At 45.2% G+C, this 21515-nt stretch overlaps 1 protein-coding gene across 4 annotated transcripts in view; it reads right to left on the reverse strand.

The window, feature by feature from the left end:
* thada (THADA armadillo repeat containing) overlaps positions 1-21515 on the reverse strand; it is a 272868-nt gene that overhangs the window by 84279 nt on the left and 167074 nt on the right. For 3 of the 4 annotated variants that reach the window (XM_060925590.1, XM_060925592.1, XM_060925593.1), the window contains one exon: positions 18921-19052. The exons of the other annotated variant lie outside the window; for it this stretch is intronic. In XM_060925590.1, coding sequence (XP_060781573.1) covers positions 18921-19052 — 132 coding nt within the window. The remainder of the gene's footprint in view (positions 1-18920; positions 19053-21515) is intronic. 4 annotated transcript variants of the gene reach the window in all.

Genomic DNA, 21515 nt, shown 5'->3' on the forward strand with positions numbered 1-21515 from the left:
TGGGTACATGTTAAAGCTGGTCCTTTTTCTATGCTGGTTCCTTCAGCGAGTCAAAAACAGAAACTTGAGAGTGGATTGCTGTGTAGTTAATTTTAATATGTAGAAGCTCCAAGCTCTAGCCAAGAAGTCAAATAGAAGGCCAGATACAAAAGCAGGTGAGAAAGGAAACCAGAGAGTCAGTGGCTATACCATGAGAAACCAGACTCGTTTATAATTAGCCAAGTTGTTCATGGGAACAATTAGATCTTCCAAACAAAACAATCAGAATCAAAATCCATTGAAAACTCAGGGAGGAGTAGCAATTTTTGTGAATTGTGGACAGATAGACAGATGGATGGACGCTGCGTGATGACAATAGCTTACCGGCCTATGGCCGTGTAAGCTTAAAAACAAAAAACAAAAGATCAACTGTGAGCTACTGCTCACTTGTATCAGAATGCAAGCAATCGAAGGAATAAGACACTTATGATGAATGTTGACTTCAACAAATAATTAACCCTGAAACAAGTAAGTAAAGAGCAGTGTCTCTCCCCAGGGATTTCAAATAGCATCCTGGTAAACTGTCATTTTGAAATGCCATTTTACTTCTTGAAATGGCATCAAAATCCACCCTATACGTTTCGTAAATACATTCAATCGGTAAACAGGAAGTTGACGTGCAACAGACCTGAAAACGGTAAACATGGTATAGAACCCCAAGCTGAAGCTCAGTACCAAATATCAAGCAGTTGTGATTTGTAGTTGCTGAAAAAAATGTTAGGAAAATTTTGTAAATCCACCCTGTGTGTTTCGTAAATACATTCAGTCGGTAAACAGGAAGTTGATGTGTGACAGACCTGAGAACGGTATACATGGTATAGAACCCCAAGCTGAAGTTTGGTACCAAGTGGCTATGATTTGTGGTTGCTGAGAAAAAGGGTGTTTCGGACGGACAGAGATACAGACAGATGGACGGACAGAAGTAAACCAGTATCCCCCCCCCTTCGGAGCAGGGTTTTTAAAAAAAAAAAAAAAAATCACATCTTAGTGAGGTACTACTCTACAACAATATATTCCCTCAGTTGGTGTTTTGAGGATAGCGGTGGAGGGCGCTGTCTAACACATCTCTCAAAAGTCTCAAAGTTGATCAACTGACTTGAGATCTGATGACTAAAAGCCTTAGCATGTAAATTTACACCATTTTCATACTCCTTAAACAATTCAGTGAGCCCTCTTGTCCTGTGGGCAGGGATAGTGTCATCCTGGAAGAGCTGACTCCCATCAGGATAGAAGTGTTTCTTCATACGATAATCAGTCAGAATCACTTTGTATTGATTTGTGGTGACCCTTTCCTCTAACAAATGGACTAAAATCACGCCAGCAAAATGCCCTCTACAGCACAACAGAGCTACAAGTTTTCCCTTTAATTTGTCAACCATGTGTACGTCGCTACAGACTAGGATATCACCATGACACCCAGGACACATTCTCGCGTTTTCATCATGAAAAAGAAATTTCAGACTTTTTAAAACCTCCTCCAGATTGAGTTCTTAAAACATCTATCCACCCCAATGCATAAAGAAATGTCTAAAGATGATGGATTTACAATATTAGTCTTTTCATGTCACGACAGAATATCCACACATTTTCAGAATTTCTCTAATTTCCAGGTCAGCAAATGGGCAGTTTTAGTCTCTGATGCTCTTGTTAGGCAACAAAGGGTCCGATTTCTTTTGTACACCTTTCTGGCCACAAGCTTCAGGACCTGATATACTCCTGTGTGCCAGCTTTCATCGGGAAAACAAGATTTTCAGAGCCAGATATAAATCACTGAACAGAAAAAAAAAAAATTCACAGAACGCCATCTTTAAAAGTTAGAGTTTTGTTTGAAATCGTTAGTGAGGAGTAAATGAGAATCTCACGTCTGTTGACAGACTACAGGAAAAGGTCATTTGTTGGTCATCTGCCAAGTCAGTCAAATTGCCTCTTAAGGTGAAAGTAGTTGCTTCTTCGCTACGTTTATTGATGAAACATACCAGACTCTAGCGAATACCTCAAGTCTGCTTTATGTCTAAGCAAGTGTGTGCCTTTAAATTCCATAGTTTATCAGACCTGCACAAGGTCCCTCCCAGCCGCACACGGTTCGTTATCCATTCCTAATCAGGCAACAGAACCCAAAACATCAGATTTGATCTTTCAGGTCATCTCTTCTTTTCTCTGCATAACTCCCCCAGCATGAAACTCAAAGCTTGTTTGAAGCTGCAAGGAGGACACAGGGGGTCAACCCAGCACCAAGTTTCCAGACACGTACACATGCTCCTGGGGAGGGGAGGAGTGCAAGCGCAGACAGTCACGGCCTGGCTATATTTAACATCTCCTCCATGTGGGCTTCATTTGGGTGGATGTGCTTGCATACCTCCACTGACGAGAAGCAGCAAGCCAGACCTTCATCCCAAAGCCCTTAAACCTTAAAAGTGCAGTTCTATTACATAATGCTAATGTAGCCGAAAGCAAAACAAAGGATGTTGTGCTAGCAGGGAATATTAACCTTGTATTGTTGTGGATACTGTTGGAATGAAATCTTCCGTTGTATTTAAACTCATAAGCTGGAAGTTTTCTCTCTATGCTGCAATGCTTACAAACGCATTAAAATAAGTCTTTCAGATCTATTGCATAACTAAGTTGCAGAAGATTAGAAGTAGGAGCAATCTCAGGTGCTGTCAGGTCAGTTTAACACACTACTCTTATCTCAAGCCTTAAATCATAGGATAATTTATTCAATCTATTTTATTCTTCAGTAGGGTGATTGTAGAAACTCGCATTCTATTGTACTGCCAACATTCTATTATTAGGACAAAAGATGTATAGCTTTTGAATTTTGGCAGAACAGCTGTGTAAGCACATTTTCCTTGTATGCCACTGGTCTCCATTAGCATGGACTCCTCTGCTCCGTGTTATCTGCATTCCAGCCCAAGGCCTTGGCCTAATGCTCTCTCCCTCCCTCCCATCACCACTTTGTTCCAGGCACACACACACAATTATGCTTAGGCATATAAAGACACTGACATTTGTACACAGAAAACACACATGACTGAACAATTTAAAAAAAACCAAAAAACCCTCAAAAGTTCCAACATACAACGAAGTAAAACCACATCATATGTGCACACATGTTTCCCAAAGCCGGGGCATATACAAGTCCTGTGTTGATCTGGAATCTCCTAGAATAGGATGTGACTGCTGGCTACACTCCTCATCCCCTCCTTGAAATGAGTGCAACTAGACCTTGTATCTTAAAAACAGCACTCAAAAATACCCTCCCACACACAAAGAGCAATCAGAAGTAATAAAGTTGGTATGCTGACGTCATGAAGTACAAATGCTTTGAGAAACAAGCTTTTAGGACAACCAAAGCTTCATGATCCTGCTAAATATAAACACCCAATTTGTCTCTCTTACACACTTGTGAGAAAGGGACGTATACTAGTTATGTGCATCATAGTTGCAACACAGTACACTGGAACCCCTTTATAATGAACTCTTGCTACAAACTTTCACATATAACAAACTAAGTTCGTGTCCCCCGCCTTTAATGACCGAGTCGGAGTCTTCAAAAAAACATCACTGAGCCATGCGCTCCTCTTCCCCCCCCCCGAGACAAACAATAAGTACTCAAGTCCACAGTAAAGTTAACAATACGTGTTAAAACCATAAAACAAAGGCTTAACTAGCCTCACTTAGGTGTCAATCACTAACAGTTATCGAAAACGGTGATCACTGACTTAAAAAAAAAAAAAAACCTCCTCCTTAAAAGGACTTTATTTTAGGAGCTAAAAGCAGTTTTACTTGAGTCTTTACTCCATAAGCATTGTTGTCATGGCTACTTGTAAATGCAAGATACTCTCCGTCTGTCAGAAAACGTAGGTGATGGACTGATGTAATCGCTGGGAGAGTTTTATTTAAAAACACGCTGGCAAACAGATCCGAATCAGAGTCGAGAAACTGACAATGGTCAGGCGAGGCATAGACAGGTTGTCAAAGGCGGAGACAAAGAGAAAAATCCAAAACAGAGTCAGAAACCAGAATCAATACAGTGCTACACAAGATCAACTGTGAGCTACTGCTCACTTACGTATCCCCCCCGCTCTCACTTGTATCAGAATGCAAGCAATCGAAGGAATAAGACACTTATGAATGTTGACTTCAACAAATAATGAACCCTGAAACAAGTAAAGAGCAGTGTCTCTCCCCAGGGATTTCAAATAGCATCCTGGTAAACTGTCATTTTGAAATGGCATTTTGTTTCTTGAAATAGCGTCAAAATCCACCTTATATATGCTTCGTAAATAAATTCAGTCGATAAACAGGAAGTGGATGTGGGACAGATCTGAAAACGGTCTACACAGTATAGAACCTCAATCTGAAGCTCGGTACCAAATATCAAGCAGTTCTGACTTGTAGTTGCTGAGAAAAGTGTTACGAAAATGTTGTAAATCCACCATATATGTTTCATAAATCCCAGCTGACCTGTGACCCTGTAGAACAGGATAAAGTGGCTAGAGATGATGAGATGAGATGTTTCATAAATACATTAAGTCGGTAAACAGGAAGTTGATGTGCAACAGACCTGAAAATGGTATACACAGTATAGAACCACAAGGTGAAGTTTGGTACCGTACCAAGTGGCTATGATTTGTGGTTGCTGAGAAAAAGGGTGTTTCAGACGGATGGAGATACGGACGGACGGCCAGACAGAGGTAAACCAGTATTATCCCCTCCCTCCTTCGGAGCAGGGGTATAAAAACACTTAGTAACATGAGACACAAGGTAAAGCACGTATACTTTGCAAAGTGTGTGCGTAGTGAGTCCTTATAAAGCACGCGCTGTGATTGTGCTCTAATCCGGAACAGGCACATGGTAATTAGTCCTAATGGTGCTCTGCACATGCACGTGAGAAACAGTTCAAGGCGTGCTGCTGTGCACGCGCATAAGTGACATCATCCAAGACAAACTTCATATCCTGGACCATCTGAAGCGTGGCGCGGAGGCAAAGAATTCGTGTCAAGGATATGGTATCCTGGAAAATACAATTGCAACTTTTAAAGAAAAAGAGCTCCTACACTTTGTCCATAACTGCAATCAACACGATGGGTTGAAAAGAAAGAAGATGCAGCAAACAAATGGTGAGTGTGGCTTATTTCCTTTATCGAAGCATGATTTATTTCCTTTACTTTGTAAATATGCAAGTGAATTAAGCGCAAATATAAATTAAACACAGTTGGCCTTGTTTTACACAAGTGAGTGAGTGGTGTGGCAAGTGGGTGAATTTCAGTATTACAAACTTTTCGGTATAACAAACTATTCGGACGTCCCCCAAGGAGTTCGTTACAGTGGGGTTGCAGTGTATTATACGATCATTTGGGCAGCTCCAGTGGCATGGTGGTGCACTGGTTAGCACTGCCGCCTCACAACAAGAAGGTTCTGGGTTTGAACCGCAGCGCTGACTGGGTCAGACTCACCTGAAGTCAACTGGGATTGTCTGCAGCTTCCCCTGCAACCCTGATCGATAAGCTGGATAGATAATGGATGGATAGATGGTAGAGCCCTCCAATGAAATGCCACTTTCATATGCAAATCACAGTCAACAATAGTATCATAACCAATGCTGTTTGTTTCTGATTTTAAGGCTTTTGACCCTGAAATATCTGGTGCACAGCGAAGGTTTGCGGTTTCTACTCAAACTGGTGGCTCTTCAAAAAAAAAAAAAAAAAAAACACTTATTTCTTCCCCTTTCTTCACTTACTTGAGAAGAAAAGAGACAGCAAAGGATTTGAAGACATTACAGCAAATGCCCTTTTGTCCATCTATTAACTGGTGCCACCAATTTTGAAAATCCAGACCTTGTATAAAACCATTCAGTAGAACTTAAAGGAGAGACGCAGAACCTTTATTTTTAAATATATTTGAGTGGATAGTATCTCCATCCTTGACTCTTGTATGCTGCATAAATGGGAATAAAATATATATTTTTGAGAGTTAAAATCGACCGCAAAGTTGGCATTCGAGTTGCCCCACTGAGCCAGCCAGCCCTGAGTGCGTGACGTCACAGCGGTAACCGGTTTTAAGGCCGAGGCCTTTGGCAACTACAGACTTAAGTCATATAAATAAAAATTTAAGGTGAAAGTAAGAAATACCGTTACCGACTTGCTCAACTAAGACTGATTTGACTTCATTGATTGTGGGTTGACTCTCATTAAAACAGGAGAGGTGTTATAACTTATGCAACATGCGTGTACATGCATGCATTTTCACTGATAAAACGTAAAAGGCTAATTAAATAAATCAGATGAACCAAGACAATCACATTCTGAAGCAAATTAAATAATCTTATACTGGTAACTTAAACACACAATACAAGTTACATGTATTAATCTAAATGCAGGTAAACAACATGTTTTTGTTTTGTATCCAAATGAGAGCTGGAGTTTACCCGTCTGTGTTCTCGCTTCTTGAAGGCCGATCTTGTGGCTGATTGTTTCGAAACAATCTGACTTTCAGATGTTCGTTCAGTTCTCCGTTCATTCGCTTCTTCCACGTAAGGGCGAGATGGCAGCAATATCCAGTTTAGAAATCAGACGGCTGCTCCACTCATTCACTGTTTTCTTCATACTGAGTACTCCGCCATTACTGCTCGGCTCAGGCAATTACTAAAACCCGGGATGAAATGGGACGTCACCGGTTTTAGCAACAACCGCAGGGAGGTCACTGCCCGAGCGATATGTCATGTCCCGTTCTGTCCCAGGTTTTAGCAACAACCCTTTGCTCACTCCAGGAGAACTGGTGCAACTGAACTTTCCTTTTTAAAAAAAATAAAATAATAAATAAATATAAATACTTCCTTTTCTTGTTTTCTTTTCCTTTAATTGTTGGTACTGCACCCTCTTTCAATACGGGCTTATAACTAACGCTCCTCAACAGATCAGAGGTCTCGTACGAGTCTTCAGTAAAATGTGCAGAGCAGAGGAGAGACCACTTCGTAGGCGCCGAACGTGCCCGTGAACTTCTCGCAAAACGCGTCCAAATCTTTGCAGTTTGAACATTCTTGGGCCATGAATGCAACGTAAATCCACCTTCTGTCATGTCACTGCACCCGCCAGCAACACATCTACGTGGCATGGTGATAAATTAGCTCAAAATGGAGGATCGGAGTTGCAGTCAGCTCTGTGTTTTAGTATAGCGGAAATGGCGACGAGACCGATAGACTTCCTGCTGTGACGTTACAGACGTCAAGGTCATTCACTCAGACCGCTACCTATATGAATCACTTTAATCATAAAAATTACTATATTAGATTTATTGTTAACGCTTAACTATTCCTGTGCCATTCTTGAGATCTCAAGGCATTTATAAACGAAAGTGAGGCCACGGCTCTGTGTATATGCTTTTACTCCATATAAGTCATCGATCACTTGACATAACTAATTTAAAAAGACGTATCATCTATAATTCACAAGTCTTAATAAGAAGAAGAGAAGTAATCGTAACAGGGTTTGGTTGGAGCAGGCTAAATAATATATTTGTAAATGACCCCCATGATACTGACCCTGTCAACAAACCCCTCAACAACCAGCTGCACATGTGCTGCTACTACAGGAAAACATTAGCATGAGTGTTGCTCTTTGTCACACAGAATGAGAGCAACACTTGTCACGTGTTGAAATAGACAGCTTTCACACCTCACACACCCTTTAAGAAAACAGTGTTCTGTAGTTCGTTTTATTAAAGAGAACTGAATACATAATAGCATTTTTGAAGTTTTTTTTTTTAAATGTAGGACGCGTATCTATACCCCAGCATGACTGAACCCTCAAATCTGATTGGACAGAAGGTGTTGACTAATTTTCTACATCACGGCTCTTTCAGTGCCAATCGGAGACTGATATTAATGCCCTTTTGAATTATATTATTTCTTTAGTAACAAAATATAAAATTTATTGCGCTTGAATTCTATTCATCATGATTAATAAAAGTATATTTAGTGGCTCCACCTACTATTTCATTGCTCGCATTAGTAACTATTCCTCCTTAAACTTCCACCATACGTCTCTGCACAGCAGCCCTGGAATTTTTCCAACCCTAGAGTATGTGGCTCCCAGAAAACCTAAACATTTTTTTTCCCCTCTTGACCAGAAGGTACACAGTGTTCCCAGAGATTCTCCCGGTACGTGCGTATTTGCACGCATACAATCCCAAAGTTGTTTTTAGGAGGTTTAGAGGTCACCAAAGATGCTTATAGAACATGTTCTAATAATATTTTGCCCATTTGTACACTTGGACAATGCAAGAAATGTACAAACAGGAGCTGCGTGAGTGCAGGTCTCCACCGTTGGAACATGCTGTGACAGTTTTGAACAAAAAGCACAAGAAAGAGGAGGAAATGAACCATGTCTTTTAAACAATGAAGTTAGGCTCAGCATAAACATATAGGTAAAGCAGGGCCGAACGGTTCACAATGAAATAGCGACTGTTTGAATACCTCATGGATCTGTTGGAAGAATCAAAAACTGACCTTCTATTCCATGTGTGCGCGCGCACATGTTCATCCTTTTTGGACAGATTTAACCGTTTTACAATCTGATGAGGACACATCATATGTGAAAGCAAAATACCAGACTGAGCATATTTTAAGATTCCATGTTCTACCTTTTATTGTTTAATGTAAGGAATTATCAGTCTCCATTTGTGGCTAAAAGCCTATTTGGATTGGACTAGTTTTAAATGGAGAGGTGGGATGTATTTGAAATTTAATCCAAATCCACCACAGGCTAAGCAAACATGCACCAAGAAAGCTTACGCTGTATTTTACATTCTGCAAAATTCATCGCAGAAATAACTCTTGGTAATATCTAAACTGACATGTTGGTAAAAGACTCTTATAATTAACAGTTATTCCACGAAATCGAGTCGTACATGAGCTGATAGTTGATGAGGTGCGTAGTGCCAAGTAAGCTATAAGCCATGTACGACGAGATTGAGTGGAATAACTGTTTTATTCTATCCACATTGACTGACTGGATTTTGAGAAAAGGAGCATTTTTATTTTTTTATTGTTTACAAATTTGATAGGGGGCGGCACGGTGGTGTAGTGGTTGGCACTGTCGCCTCACAGCAAGAAGGTCCGGGTTCAAGCCCCGTGGCCGGCGAGGGCCTCTCTGTGCGGAGTTTGAATGTTCTCCCCGTGTCCGCGTGGGTTTCCTCCGGGTGCTCCGGTTTCCCCCACAGTCCAAAGACATGCAGGTTAGGTTAACTGGTGACTCTAAATTGACCGTAGGTGTGAATGTGAGTGTGAATGGTTGTCTGTGTCTATGTGTCAGCCCTGTGATGACCTGGCGACTTGTGTGTACCCTGCCTTTCGCTCGTAGTCAGCTGGGATAGGCTCCAGCTTGCCTGTGGCCCTGTAGAACAGGATAAAGAGGCTAGAGAATGAGATGAGACAAATTTGATAAATAAAAACTTTTTATATAAAACGTCCAACAAAATAATTTCCGCTTAGAATGGAAACAAACTGGTGAAATGACAGGAGCAATTTGTGAAAAATTCAATAATAATTCTTGAAAAAAAAAAAGAGGTTCTTACCATCAAATACTTTCATTCCATATTCTGTTGCTTATTTTTTGGGGTTTTGTTTGCGTAAAGTTTTTATTTCGTCCTCGGTTGGTTCAGCAACACGCTCCACCATTTTGTTTTTCTCCACTCACAGTATATATGAGCTGATAGCCTAGTACTCAAGTAGCCAATCAGAGTGTGCAACTGCTCATATCCAGTGAATGTGGATAGAATAAATTCTGTTATTTATCTTCTGGGAGGTTTTCCACTTTTTCTTCAAATGTAAAGATTGGCCAGTGTTCCGAGTGCATTAGAATAAATTATCCACTCACCATCCAGTTTAACAGGAACATCTGTACCTGTGCTCCTTGAAATCAGCCAATCATGTGGCAGCAGTACAATGTTTAAAACGCTGGTTACGAATGTAACCGTGGTTCTATGACTAAGTGGAAGACCGCCAGGGCGGTGCTGAAAGCACTAGTGGAAGCACCTTTGCATCCACGCGTTTCGAGAACCGCATACAAAAGTTGTCATCTCATGACGTATTACGTGCCTGCCTATATAAGGCAACATCCCACGTCATTTGGCCTCAAGATCATTCTCGCGCAATCCGAGTGACCAAAGACCCTGGCGGTCTTCCACTTAGTCATAGAACCACGGTTACATTCGTAATCAGCGTTCTATTTCCTTCACTCCAGACCGCCAGGGCGGTGCTAAAAGCACTAGTGGAAGACGAATACCAACCCAGTCACGAGGAATTCAGAAGAGCATCACCACCTTCTGGAAGAACAGCTGCACACAGCAATGGCATGGACACAACATTTAGCCTGTAGTACCGGGCAAATGTACATGTATTGGACCAAGTTGCAGCAGCACACGTCAGAGAGTGGTACACCCCGGAGAGCTGCCCATGATGTTGCCCGAGCACGTGTTGAATGGCAGCAGACAGGAGAGGGCACAGTACGTCCCACAGATTCATAGGCATAGGTGATTGCCTCCACAACCCAACGGGAGAGCTGCTGCTTGGACAGAGGCCTTCCTCTCGGAGCACCACCAAAACAAACAATTGGTCTGTCGTACGAAAGGCTGCCGTCCAATCAAAATAAAACCTCAGAGCCCTGACAAGGCACAACTCTGCACGCAAGTCCTTCCTGTCCGCTGGTATAGCAGTCAGCAAAATCGGCTGGTTGCTAAACTGGGGAGATAAGACTTTCGGGAGGAAAGCTGGGTTAGGCCACAATGAAACACTGTCGAACATAGGGCCCCAATGAAGACAAACAGTACTCACTGAGAGGGCATGTAGCTCACTCACACGCTGGGCTGTTGTGATGGCAAGAAGAAAAGCCATTTTAACAGATAGCCACTTAATGTCAGCTGCTGCCAGGGGCTCATAAGGAGGCAAGCAAAGGGATTCGAGCACAGTGTTCATATCCCATGACGGACTCCGCACAAAATGAGGAGGATTAAGACGAAATGCCCCTCTCAAAAAGGCTACCACCAGCCGGTGGGACCCAAGTGAAACACCTCCAACCTCTGAATGGTGGTCTGTTAGTGCTGCAACATACACCTTAAGTGTAGATGCAGCCTTGCCAAGCTCTAAAAGGTGCTGCAGGAAATCTAAAGTCTGTGGAACAGAGCAGCTTAGGGGGTCGATGTTGCGTTCCGCACACCAATCACAGAACACCTTCCACTTGCCTGCATACAAGCGTCGGGTAGATTCTGCACGTGTGTTCACCACAGTGTTCCTGGTCCCTTCTGAACACTCCAGTAGTAGCCCCAGGGCCCCAAGGGCCACACCCAGAGCTTCAGGCGTTCAGAACATGGGTGTTGAATCCTGCCCTCCATCTGCGTCAGCAAGTTGGGCCTGTTGGGCAGCTGACAAGGGGGTCCCACTAGTAGTGACAGCAGGAGCTGGAACCATGGCCTAGATGGCCAATGAGGAGCTATCAGTGGCACATGGTGACTGATTGCGCACACGGCAGAGTGTCCTCCACAACAGTGGTAGAGGGGGAAAGGCATAAAGGATGGCCCTCGGCCAGTCGTGGGCCAGAGTATCCTGGCCCAACGCTGCCGTTTCTTTCCCCAGGGAAAACCATGTTGGACAATGAGTTGTCTGACTGCTCGCAAACAGGTCCACAGTGGTTCCTCCATAGGTTTTCCAGATCTGTTCCACCATGTCTGGATGCAGTTTCCAATCCCCTTGAGACACCTTGCCACATGACAGAGCATCTGCCACACTGTTTAGGTGTCAAGGTAGACAAGATGCTTTTATGGAAAGGAGGTTGTCCTGAGCCCATACTAGGAGACTGTGAGGCACCTGAAGCGCAGCTACAGACCTTGTGCCCCCCTGATGACTGATATAGAAAACAGTTGCCACATTGTCTGTACGCACCAATACATGTTTGCCCTGTAGCACTTCCTGAAAGTGGTGCAACGTCAGAAACACCGCCATCAACTCCAGTGTGTTGATGTGGGGCGTGCGCCACGGAGCAGGCCAGGTGCCGTTCACACCTTGCCAACGCCAGACTCCACCCCAACCCATGAGGGAAGCATCTGTCCGGATAACCTCCCACCGTCTCAGTGGGGGACCAAGTGGAACTCCACGAGTGAGAAAGTGTGCCTGGGACCAAGGTCTTAGCGTGAGCATGCAACGGCGTGTTATTCTCACCCTCATGTGTCTGTCTCGCACTGGACACAGACGCAGTTGAAGAAGCCATCTCTGAAAAGCCCTTAACCACAGAAGACCCAGAGGAATGACTACTGAGGCCGCTGTGAGTTTCCCCAGCAGCTGAAGGAGAGAAACATAACGCTGAGTTCCCCCCGACACGAAGGTGCTTCACTCCAGTGAGAATTGAACTTATTCGGTCTGGTGTGGGACTGGCCAGCATAGTGTTCGAATCCAGGGCAAGGCCGATGAAATGTGTTGCCTGGACTGGGACCAGTTTGCACTTCCTCTGGTTCACCCTGAACCCCAGAGCCGTAATGTGTAGTAGCAACCGTTAAGCATGTTCCCTGGCCTGTTCAGGCGATGACGCACAAAGAAGCCAGTCGTCCAAGTAAGGGAGCACTCTTACGCCCTCCTTCTGAAGGGGTTCTACTGCTACTTGGACACATTTCGAGAACACCCTTGGTGCCAGAGAAAGTCCAAAGGGGAGAACTCTGAACTGAAAAATTTTTCCCATGGACGAAAAACATACCCATTGCCTGTGGTCCGCGGCAATGGGTATGTGAAAATAGGCATCCTTGAGATCTACGGTCACAAACCAGTCCTGGTTTGTGACTGCTTGCAGTACATCTGTTTGTAGCATTCGAAAAGGAAGTACCTTCAAGAAACGGTTTAACCTTCTTAAATCTAAAATCGTCCTGAACCCGCTGTCTTTCTTTGGAACGAGAAATAAACTGAAAAGAAAACCCCTGGGTGAACAATGGGGTCGACCATCTCTATGGCTCCTTTTTCAAGTTATTCAAGTCAACTTTATTGTCAGTTTCTTCATATGCACAGGTCATACAAGGAAATTGAAATTGCGTTTTTGTAGTCACAACTGAACTTCTCTCGACAAGGCTTCTGCCTGTCTTGGATTGGTTATAACTGTCTGCCTCACACTCAAATGTATTGGTGGCCGGCGGCAGAATTGCAGGCGGTACCCTTCTGAGAGGGTTGTGAGTAGCCATTGGTTGTTTGTTATTTCGTGCCAACGCGCTAGCTGGCTGCCTGTAAAAACTCCTGCCACTGGCCCTGACCTGTCAGTGGTCCTGTCTACGTTTTTCGGAAGGGATGGGGGGGGGGACGACGGCGGGGAGGACCCGTCTGTCGAAAAGGGCGAAAACTCACGTGTGGCTGAGTGCCACCCTGCCTGGCCGAGGGAGGTGAGGGAGGTGGGGGATTGGGGGCCCGCTGCTGGGGTCGATGGGGAGACCTTTGTGCAGCTCTAGGGGCCACATGCCTAAAGCGTGAGGCAGAAGGGTTTGGCGGAGCTCTGAAGGTGGGTGCTACGCCCACATGACGGGAGCGAGACTCTGTAACAGACACACGTCTGTCAAGAGCCTCTTGTGCTGCTGGCCCAAAGACCTGTCCAGGTGCCACTGGGAGGTGCCTCAAGTTGTTCCTGCATACTTCTGGCAGATGCGATTGAGCCAGCCACACTTGTCGACGGGCTTGCAACAAGGTGCCCAAGGTAGTGCCACACTGGTTGGCAATGACACCCATAGCCTGCAATGCAAGTTCCAGTACCTCAGCCGCCAGTGGGTCTGCCGATGATGTGTTGAGTGTCGAGTGCAGCATAACAAGCATGTGTGCCAGTGAGTTAGACACCCTGCCAAGAAAGGCAGTAGAGTTGTAAGCACGAGAAAGTAGCTCGTCTGTGCAGCGGCACTCAGCGTTAGGGCAATGCACCTGCTCCCGAAGTGCTTCATCGGGAGACACAATGAGTGAAGCAACGCTTGATTCGACTACTGGCATGCTACCCAAGCCAACAGCACCGGGGTCCTGCATCGCCACAAGCATGCGAGACATCTGGTCTGGACGGGCAGGTTTCATAGCAGCCTCCAGGGCAGAGGCCACCACAGAAGTAAAGTCACAACACTGTGGAATTACCAGAGAGGCACGCTGAACATGGCGCAGAAACATGTTCTCAGATCCAGTAGGAGGCGCCGGGGTGTCCAACTGCAAACGTGCAAGCAAAGCCTTCAGTGTGGCCTCCACCGAACCCACTACTGAGGCAGACTCCCCAGATCGCCCAGAGGTAACATCACTGCCCGAATCACGGGGCTCAACACCTGGCAGGACTTCGCTTGGTGGCTGCACCGAGGAAGAAGGCTGACTGAAAAAGGTGTCTGAGGCAGCCACAGACATCACTTCCTCTTGGTCAGGTGGCTGAGAACGTGAGCCAACGGGTGACAAGGAGGCAGGTGGTGCAGGCTGTTCCTCTACAGTACCTACCTGTGCCCCTGCTGTAGGGGGGGCCTTGCAAGCAGAGGCAGCAGACACTCCACTGTAGATGAGAGTAGTTCCACTTTACGCTCTAACTCCGAAGACTTAGATATTTTGCGCTGTTTTGCATGTACTGATGGTGAAAGCTTACGCTGTGTCTGAGAATCTGAGCGCAGAAAACTGCTAGACGCACGTTCCATACCAGCCAACCGTGCCTGTCTAACAGTAAGCGGCATTAACACACAGGAAGGGCATGGATCAGACATTGCTTCCCTTAGATGTTGCATGCCAAGGCACTCCGCGCAGTGATCACGTGCATCCAGCACCTCCATGAGGTTGGGGCAAGTGGAACACCTCACTGAATCCATCTCAGTGTCTACTCACCCGCGATTTTTTTTAAGAAAAGAAGCAAGGTGTAGCTCTGCTTGCTAGCCTGGCAACCAAGGCTAGCGAGTTTGCAAGCGCAACTTTACCGCTACAGACAACGATTTACTAGCAACCAGAAAACCGATGCTCATGTAAAGTTGTAAGTACACGTTAACGTTATTGGCAACCAATTCGCTAACTCGCTCAACACTGACAAACCTGCCAGCAACCGAACAGTTTGTGACAAGACCGATATAATAGCAGTCCCTGAAAACTTGGCAGCCAAGATTCAGTGACTATCGATACATAAAACGATGTTAACCAAGTTATCTTAGCGACCAAACAGCTCGCGTGGAGTCGAGTCCCACTGAAGTCCTCTTCAGTCACGAGCTGCACTGTAGATTGTCGCAGGTATTCCCACAGTTAACTGATAACACACACAGAATTCCAATAGAAGAGATGCGATTCCAACGCGAGAAAAAAAGAAGAGGCCAAATGACGTGGGATGTTGCCTTATGTAGGCAGGCACGTCATACGTCATGAGATGACAACTTTTGTATGCGGTTCTCGAAACGCGCAGATGCAAAGATGCTTCCACTAGTGCTTTCAGCACCACCCTGGCGGTCTGGAGTGAAGGAAATAGAACCATAAGGATACAGGTCAAGTGCTTCAGTTAACGTTCAGTTCAAACAACAGAATGGAGAAAACCGTGATTGCTGTGATGGGCTGGTTTGAGTATTTCAGAAACTGCTGATCTCCTGGGATTTTCCCATAAAACAGTCTTTGGAGTTTACACAGACTGGTGTGGAAAAACAAACACTGAGCGCGCGATGGTGCTGTGGAGAGAAATGCCTTGCTGATGAGAGAGGGCAGGAGAAAATCGCCAGATTGGTTTGAGCTGCCAGGAAGGATCTAGCAACTCAAATAATCACTCTTTACAGTCGTGGTGAGCAGAAAAGCATCTCGGAACACCCAACACATCAGCCCTTGAGGTGGATGAGCTACAACAGCAGAAAACCACATCAGGTTCCACTCCTGTCAGCCAAGAACAAGAATCTGAGGTGGTCATGGGCACAGACTCCCCAAAATGAACAGCTGGAGACTGGAAAAAGACCAGGTGACTTTTTTTTTGTCATCTTTAACTGTCACTAAACATCTTTTGTTTTTCACACCATTCTGAGTAAACGCTAGAGACTGCAGTGTGTGAAAACCCCAGGAGGACAGTAGCTTCAAACAACCCCCCAATTCTGTCTCTCAGTTCTGTGTTGTTGCCACATGACTGGCTGAATGTATAAGTGCATAAATGAGCAGGTGTTCCTATTAAAGTGGACGGTGAATGTAGATGACATTTAAAAGAACTTCCAGGGGCTTCAGGCAAGTTACCAGAGTTCTTGTGAAGGTAAAGCCTATATAAATATCCTGGTCATGTGACCTATTACTGATCAGATGCAAATTCCATGACTACATTTCCGACATAAAGTACTTAAATAAAAAAGGAAAATAATCAAATTGCATTAAAATGACAAAGTACCAGTACCACCAGTCAAAAAAGAAAAAATCTTTAACAACAGTTAATGAGTGGAGACGAGACTCCATCCATCCATCCATCCATCCATCATCTGTAGCCGCTTATCCTGTTCTACAGGGTCGCAGGCAAGCTGGAGCCTATCCCAGCTGACTATGGGCGAGAGGCAGGGTACACCCTGGACAAGTCACCAGGTCATCGCAGGGCTGACACATAGACACAAACAACCATTCACACTCACATTCACACCTACGGTCAATTTAGAGTCACCAGTTAACCTAACCTGCATGTCTTTGGACTGTGGGGGAAACCGGAGCACCCGGAGGAAACCCACGCGGACACGGGGAGAACATGCAAACTCCACACAGAAAGGCCCTCGCCGGCCGCTGGGCTCGAACCCAGGACTTTCTTGCTGTGAGGCGACAGTGCTAACCACTACACCAGGCTTTCGTCTAAACAGGGGAACAGGGGCGCTGCGCCCTCTTACTCTCGGCGTGTGCCCCCTTACCGACTCCGTGAAAACATCCCAGCAACACTACGTGACAATGTGTCTGATCATCAAATACGTTATAATTGCTCCAAAAATATTCCAATCATAGTAGATACACCGCCAGACGGTGCAAAAACAATCCGAATTGGCGTTTTCCAGACTGAGGGGCCATGTTGTTTAGTTGTTTACTTGTCGTGGCTGCTCTCGCGAGATTTGACGTGTTAGGTCAGCTGACTTGTAGAGCGAGATTTCTCAAGACTGAATGACCTTTCACCCACCGGCGCGGGAGCTTTTGACAGTAGTAGTTGGCGAGTTGTTTTTGTTGACACTTGGGCATTTAAAGATGTCATCCCGCGGCATGAAACGGAAGAAAGCCAAAGACTGTCCGGGGCAGAAGATGATTACTTCTTTCTTTTTCAATGTTGACAGACAATTTGTTACAATTTTCCTCTCAGATAGCCTCAGAATGTCCCACTGGAGCATTTTTCCAAGGCTTTGCACGGCGGGGGGGGGGGACAACCGGCACCATCTACCCCCCCCGCGCTTCGCTCCCTCGCCATGGTGAGCGCCCTCATACTAAATTTTTCTAGAAAAAAACCTGCACTACACCACCGTGCCGCCCTGAAACCAACATGTATATATGTATTTTTTAATTTACCACATAATTCCATACGTTATTTCATAGTGTTGATGTCTTCAATATTGTTCTACAATGTAGAAAATAGTCAAAATACAGAAAAACCTATGAATGAGTAAGGGTGTCCAAACTTTTGACTGCTACTCTATATAAAAGACTGCTTATCCCATGTAAAATCAATCATTAATACAGAAGAACTGCTTATCGTCAGGCACCGTTACTTAACGCAGACACATGTCCTGAAATCTTATCCTGTCCAACAGTACTTTAAATCTCAAATGGGCTTGTATTGGTCATATAACGGTTTCTAGAGCCTACATAGCGTGCATGGCGTTCTCTCACATGTGCAGCTTCGTGCTGCATCATGAGGCTACCAAATACACTTGGAGAAAAAGTGCTAACATTATGACTGGTTAGTGTCACTCTCATCGACTGGGGGAAGAGTAATGTCAGGAAGACCAATCACGCTCTCGTGGCCCTTTTCCACTACCCTTTTTCAGCTCACTTCAGCCCGACACGGCTCGCGTTTCGACTACCTCAGAGCAGCACGACTCAGCTCGCTTCAGCCCTACTCAGAACCCAAAACTCGCACGGTTTTGGAGTAGGGCTGAAGCGAGCCAAACCGAGCCAAGTGGGGTTAGGGGCATGAGGAGACACTCCCCTGTGCACTGATTGGTGAGGAGGAGTGTCCTCACATGCCCACACACGCCCCGCGAGCACGCTGGGATCTGTAAACACCGTAAACCCGGAAGAAGAAGAATTACGAATTACGAGAATTTCTGAAGCCTTATGCGCCTCACCTCATCTATACGCTCTTGCCAGTATCTGTTGGCGTTGTCGGTGACAACAAGCCACAGCACCAAGACCAGCAACACTAACGACTCCATGTCCTCCATGTTTATTGTTTACTATTTGGGTCGTGAGACTACCGCTTAAAAGGTCACTGATGTCACTGTTTGCGCCGCCTAACGACATCACGTGACGTCCACCCACTTTCGCTAACTCCACCCAACGTGTCCACCCACTTCCAGTCAGCACGGTTCAGCGCGGTTGTAGTCGAAATGCAACTCCAACAGCCCCACTCAGCTCGACTCAGCCCAACTCAGCACGGCACGGCTCAGCCCAACTCAGCCGCGTTGGTAGTGGAAAAGCGGCATTGTTGTCTCAGCTGCAGCTCTTCCCATGATCGAGTAAATGCTTTTCGGTTTTAAAGCATATTTTTATCGTGAAAAGGCGCAGTGTACGCCTTTCGAACAGAAGTCGTACACTGCGCCTTCTGTTCGAAAGGCGCAGTGTACGACTCCTGCTATAGCGATCATTCTTTTCAGCAGTGTGAAGTTCTAATCAAAATGATTTTCAAAAGAAATGACGGCCCTAGTCCTCTAACCTGATTATGAAGGGCCTAAATGAGGCCAGGCCCAGAGGAGAGGAGGATCCGTCCATAGGCGACGGGTAGAGACGTCCCAACACCAGCAGCAGCAGGAACAGACTGGGGTGCAGCTTCACCTGTCCTACATCACTGAGACAGACAGAGACACAAAGCACACGCTGAACAACAGGTCCATCTGGAACGAGCGCAGAATCAGTGCAGGACTTCAGTGTTTACAGAAACGGATCTATTTTCATCTCTGCGTTGAAAAGCATGGCGGAGGCCTGATCTGGAGGTGAGGCAGGCCCTCTCACTCAACTCAGTTCTCCTCACAATTCCATCTCCGGCTTACTCTCCTCATCTCTCTTTCAAGAAGAGATACATGCCAGAGTAAACATTTGAAAGTGCTGGCGATGTCATAGTGGAATAATCGCATCATTCATACACAAACACACACTTCATCTCACATTGCCCCACAGACACACACACCCTCCCATCCACATCCTCTCTTTATCTTTCTCACCACACACACACACACAAAGTAATTCATCAAACTCTTGAAGATGACAATCACTACCCATACTCTACAAGCCAAAGTTTTTCCACAGAGTCTCTGGGTCTAGAACACATTTAGCTAGAACGATACAGCTTGTTCAGAATAGCTTCATTTCAGTCCCTCCAGAACAGATAAGCTGATAATGTAATGCATTTAGACCCCAAGGGCCACGCAGTAGCCAAGAGCTCCGTATAATAACAGAAGGACAGAGAAAGAAAACAAGAGTGCTCTGAGAGCACAATATCCCTCGCTGGCAACCATATCTATGCTATAAGTGCTTAATAGACCCTCATGAAAATGTCAAAGTACAAGTTTGGTAATCAAGTACCATAATGCTGATAAAATGCGACTGAATCGAACGAAATTGCAATATGCGTATTACCGACATATGACAAAGAATCCTGGCAAGTTTCGCGAAATTCCTCCAAAAATTGAGAGGAGTTTATTTCAGAAGGCGAGTACCCTTCCCGAGATGGACGGACATCGCAACGACATAATCCTCCTTCAGGCCTTTCGGGCAGTGGGGGATATTTAAAAAAAAAAAAAAGTGCATGGAGCGGAATCAGGAAATAAAGATGTACAAAATATATACGGAAAAAAGGCTCATTTAGAGCAGGAAAAGTCAAAATTGCACTTTGAGCTCTTTGGCTCCCTTTTCGTGCATATTCATAGTGTCTTCCAAACGCTCCCCCCCCCAAAAAAAAAAAAAAAAAAAAGACACAAAACCCGATGTTACTGCTCTAAGGAAATGCCGTCATCAGCAACATTTCAATAGCAGAGACAACAAAATATCACATTAGGAAGAGTCTACATGCTGGAGGAATACAAGCCACAGGTGTTCCTGTGAGTCTGCAGGTAGTTTTTCCCTTTCCTCCTGCATTCTCCAAGCAGTCATCAAAAGTGTGATCCTGGGGCGTCGTGGCTCAGGTGGATAAGGCGCCATACCATAAATCCGGGGACCCGGGTTCGATTCCGGCCCGAGGTCATTTCCCGATCCCTCCCCGTCTCTCTCTCCCGCTCATTTCCTGTCTCTACACTGTCCTATCCAATAATAAAGGTGAAAAAAAGACCCAAAAAATACATCTTTAAAAGTGTGATCCTGAAGAAACTCCACGAGCAGAGAAAAATCCAAAATTCCTGTCAATAACCAATCAACAGTACATGTCTGTGGTAGAATTATGGGTCAAGCCAGCTCAAACTATCCAATCCCACAAGCCCCCTCCAGATCTCTCCCTGCCTCCATCAACCTCAGGCAGTCCTGGGACCCTTTTTGACTTTTCAATCTTCTATTTTATCTTTCCATGCTTTTTTTTTTTTAAAAACATGCTACGCGTTTAATAGGATTATTAACTACAAACATGAAGGAGTGTGACTGTTTGCTGGCGGAAAGACAGCTCCATCCGGACCGTGAGAAAGTGTCACCATGCTTTCAGCGAGAGCCAGACAGAGAAAACGTTTGTATTACAAAAGCGTTGACCCGAGGGCCTGTTTCGCAATGCGAATTTGGAAGGCGTTTTTGTGTCAAAATGAAATGGTGGGATTACAGATAAGAGCGCAATGGCTTTTCAGAACTGGGGAAGCGAAACCGGAGGGTGGTCTGGATCCAGAGTGGCCTCCGCTCCCACACACAGCCTTCTTATCGAAGCCATCTGAAGTAGGAAGCTGTTCATCAGTGTCTAATAGGACTAAAGAGGCTCGATAAGACAGTTAAATTAAGTGAAATTAAAAGGCTCCTGAGAAAACAGAAGACAGGAGGGGAGAACAGGACTAACTGTTTTCCTCTGGGTCTGTTTTTCGACTACAAAAAAAAAAGCAAGAAAAGAAAGAAAGCACAACTTTATTCATCACACACTTGTGAAATTTCCTCTCTGCATTTAACCCATCTGAAGCATGTACACACACGTACCCAGAGCAGTGGGCAGCCATGCTAACAGCGCCCAGGGAGCAGTTGGGAGTTAAGGCCTCTGCATGCTCTTGCGACAAGGCTTTCGCAGAGAGCTTTTCGCAGACAGTTGTAATTTATTGTTGAGCGGGGATAATAGGCGTGCGCGATGTTA

Source organism: Neoarius graeffei, chromosome 7, assembly GCF_027579695.1.
Source record: "Neoarius graeffei isolate fNeoGra1 chromosome 7, fNeoGra1.pri, whole genome shotgun sequence".
Taxonomy (NCBI): domain Eukaryota; kingdom Metazoa; phylum Chordata; class Actinopteri; order Siluriformes; family Ariidae; genus Neoarius; species Neoarius graeffei.